A 3,314-nucleotide genomic window follows, 5' to 3' on the forward strand; every position below is an offset into this window, starting at 1 on the left:
GGGGGAGGGGAGGGGGAGAAAAGAAAAAAAACCAGTTTGCAAAGCACGGGGCGCGGCAGTTTGTTGGTGCCCGGGACCGCAGTCCCGCGGCTGGGCACGGAGAGCGGGACCTGCAGCATCCGCACGGGACTAGGTCAAGCCACGGGGACCCCGAAAACCACCCCAGCAAAAACAAAAGCGACAGACAAATAACGCTCTGCCCTCAACCCTTCCAGTCATTCAGAATAAGCGTTCACCCTTTCAAACTCTGACATTTCATTCAACAATCCTCTCGTCTTAATTAGGTGCAAAGCTTGCTCTGCAAACGGTGGATCTCCCATCTTTTCCATCTTCCTGTACTTCCTATCAAAAGAGAAAATATTTCCTTCTTCAAAATCAACTAGCTACTAAGAAAACAAGAAAAAAAACCCTGCAAGCGGCTCTTACAAACTGTCGCTGTTTGCTTATCGTTGATGACCTCTGTCAGCCCTGTGAATGCAGAAGCAATACCTGTTCACCTCCAAGCAACTACTTTTACGTGGTACGTCATTTCACCTAGCTAGACCCACAAACGTGTATTACAGCTATATATGCATACGGGTTTAAAGTACCACGTCTTGCATAAATTCAAGAGCGAAGAGAATCCCTACGGTGCCTCATCATTTAACTTTTAATCCCTGACAGACTGGCTGTTCTCTGCCCTCCTCAACCAGCCCCCAGTTGCGTAGAAATTTTCACTCCGTAAGAGGAGGCGGGTTGCTATTTTTTTTTTTGGGGGGGGAAGGGGGGGGGGGGGGTGGTGTTTTTTTTTTTTTTTTTTTTTTTTTTTTTTTTTTTTTTTTTTTTTTTTTTTTTTTTTTTTTTTTTTTTTTTTTTTTTTTTTTTTTTTTTTTTTTTTTTTTTTTTTTTTTTTTTTTTTTTTATTTGGAATCCATATAAAAGCAAGCCAACAAACTGGTCATTCACGCTGGGACTGAGCTGCCAGCTGGAACATAGTTACACACTACCATAGGGTGGGCCTTTACGTGAAATGTGCGATACAACATGCAACAGCTCATGCATATAGTGACTTCTGGAAAGAATTTTCTTTTTTTTCTTTTTTTTTTTTTTTAAAATTCACATTCCATGCTCACCATGATTTATTGTTAAACTTTTGCAAGAGATAAGGTATTTCAAAACCAAGATATTAAATTTATCCTTCTCATTTCGGTATGATTGACCTTCCCAGCTAGACAGCCAAGGATTTTTTTGTAATCTGATGTCCTCAGTCCAACAATCCTGTTTTTCAACTCAATCATTTTACATTTTTAAATAGTATTTAGAAGCTGCATTAACATAAACTATTTTGGTCACATTTTCCAAGCACTTTCCAAAATCTTACATAAGAAAACTCTGAAGTACAGCCCAAACATAGTAACTGTGTAAACATTAGCTTCTATTGGGGTACCCAGAAGTATACACTCATAATAATAGCACAGTAGAATTCAAACGTGAAGAAATATCCCCAAATTAAACTTTTTCTCATACAAAGAGCCAGCGAGTTCCTCCGAGACTGTTTATTACAGGACGTTTTGGGGAAAAAGAGATTTTTCAGAAAGCAAGGAGGGATAGTGCTCTACCCGACAAAACACAACCCCACGGTGAGAAACGAACACTAAGCACAGACACGCGTGGCAGGCACTGTCAGACGTAGCTACTCACCTTTCACAGCACTCGCTTCTTTCAGGTTGTGAGACAGAAAGTCTATGCTGGCATAGGCGCTCATCTCCACTCCGTTGATGCCCCCGTTCAGGACATGCCTGGCTTTCGACCTGGCTTTGTCACAGTTTGCCAGGGTCCCGTCCACCACGTCGATGGCGATGTAGTTGAGGCCGTTCTGGAAGCCAGCCGAGGTCTCCCGGCACATGGGGCTGCTACCCTGCTCCTCCTCCAGGCCTTCGCTTTTCCTGAGGGACACGTTCTCCACCGAGGCCGAGTTGTGCCGTTTGGGGTTGTGTGCGAAGGAGGGGGACACGGGGGTCACAGTGGTGGTGGAGGAGAAAGTTTCTGAGCTGTGCCTCCTGCGCCCCTGGGGATCGGCCCGGATGACCTTGGCCCCCCGGTTCGGGTCGGGGGGAGGGCTGGAAAGAATGAAAGCCTCCACCCCAGAGAGGGTGAGCCTCTTCACCCCAGCCGTGGGGCTGGTGACCCGGGCACTTTCTGGCTTCTGAACAATAGGTTGGGGTGGGGTGGTGGCCATGCCAAAGGTCATCTCGGTGTAATCCCCACCGTCGGACGGGCTGGACGAACAAGCCACCCCCACAGCCGCCTTCAGGTAGCGCCCATCAGGCTGGCTAATGCTGGAGGAAGAGCCTGGCGAGAGTGCTTCCAGGGAGCCCACCGAGACCGTGCCCGACTGGGAGGGCGACTGGGACCCAAAGTCAATGTTCATGTAGTCAGAGAGAGGGGAGCGCCTCTGCCCCGTGCCTGAGCCCAGGGAGGAGGCCGGGCTGTCGGCGGGCAGCGAGGGGGGAGAATAGACGGTAGTATCCCCGAAGTCGATGTTGATGTATTCGCCGGGGCTCTTGGGCTCAGGCGGCAGAGGGTGCTCATTCATGCTGGGCAGCATCGTCCGCAAGGTCTCCAAAGAGAGGCGGCTGGGCCGGGCCGCCCGCTGGCACCTCTGGCTCAGGAAGCTCTCGGTCCGGCTGTGCCGCAGGGGCGAAGGCACCGTGTGGCTGGAAGGGGCGAAGGTGCTGGCGGGGGACTGACCCGCTCCGCACACCGCCTCATCATCCTCCCTGGGGAGTTCATGAAGACGTACTGGTCGCTGTCCTTCACCAGGCCCTGGCTCTTGTAGGAGCGGGGTAAGGAGCTGTACGAATAGCAGCCAGGCTTAGGGGGCTCGGTGGACCCATGCCCCGAAGGGGTGAAAAAGAAGTCAGGGGGGGTGAGGGAGGGAGCCTGGGGCCCATGCTGGGGGTCCCGAGGGGACATATTGATATAGTCGCCATTACTCAGCCTCCCATCCGAGCTCTCCACAGACAGCTTGGAGCCGCACCACATCCGCATGTACCCACTATCGTCAGGGGAGCTCTCCCCGGGTGAGCTGGTCTTGTAGCTGCTCCCGTTCCCGGGGGACCCGCCACCCACCCCCGCCCCGCCCGGGGCTGCAAGATCTGCTTGGGGGCGGACACGCTGGTGGGGCTCATGGGCATGTAGTCATCGCTGCCCCGGCTTCCCTGCCCTAAGGCTGCGGCCACGCCGGGGGTCATGGGCATGTAGCCGTCATCATCTCCCCCTCCTCCTCCCCCCCCTGCCGGCGGCCCCAGGTTTGCGCTGCGGCTGCCGGGGCT

General features: G+C 52.4%; 1 protein-coding gene across 1 annotated transcript in view; it reads right to left on the reverse strand.

Moving 5' to 3' along the window:
* IRS2 (insulin receptor substrate 2) overlaps window positions 1–3,314 on the reverse strand; it is a 25,724-nt gene that overhangs the window by 1,097 nt on the left and 21,313 nt on the right. Inside the window, 3 exon segments of the mRNA XM_019471211.1 lie at window positions 1,681–2,751; window positions 2,754–3,117; window positions 3,120–3,274. Coding sequence (XP_019326756.1) covers window positions 1,681–2,751; window positions 2,754–3,117; window positions 3,120–3,274 — 1,590 coding nt within the window.

Source organism: Aptenodytes forsteri, unplaced genomic scaffold (assembly GCF_000699145.1).
Source record: "Aptenodytes forsteri isolate BGI_AS27 unplaced genomic scaffold, ASM69914v1 Scaffold96, whole genome shotgun sequence".
Classification (NCBI taxonomy): domain Eukaryota; kingdom Metazoa; phylum Chordata; class Aves; order Sphenisciformes; family Spheniscidae; genus Aptenodytes; species Aptenodytes forsteri.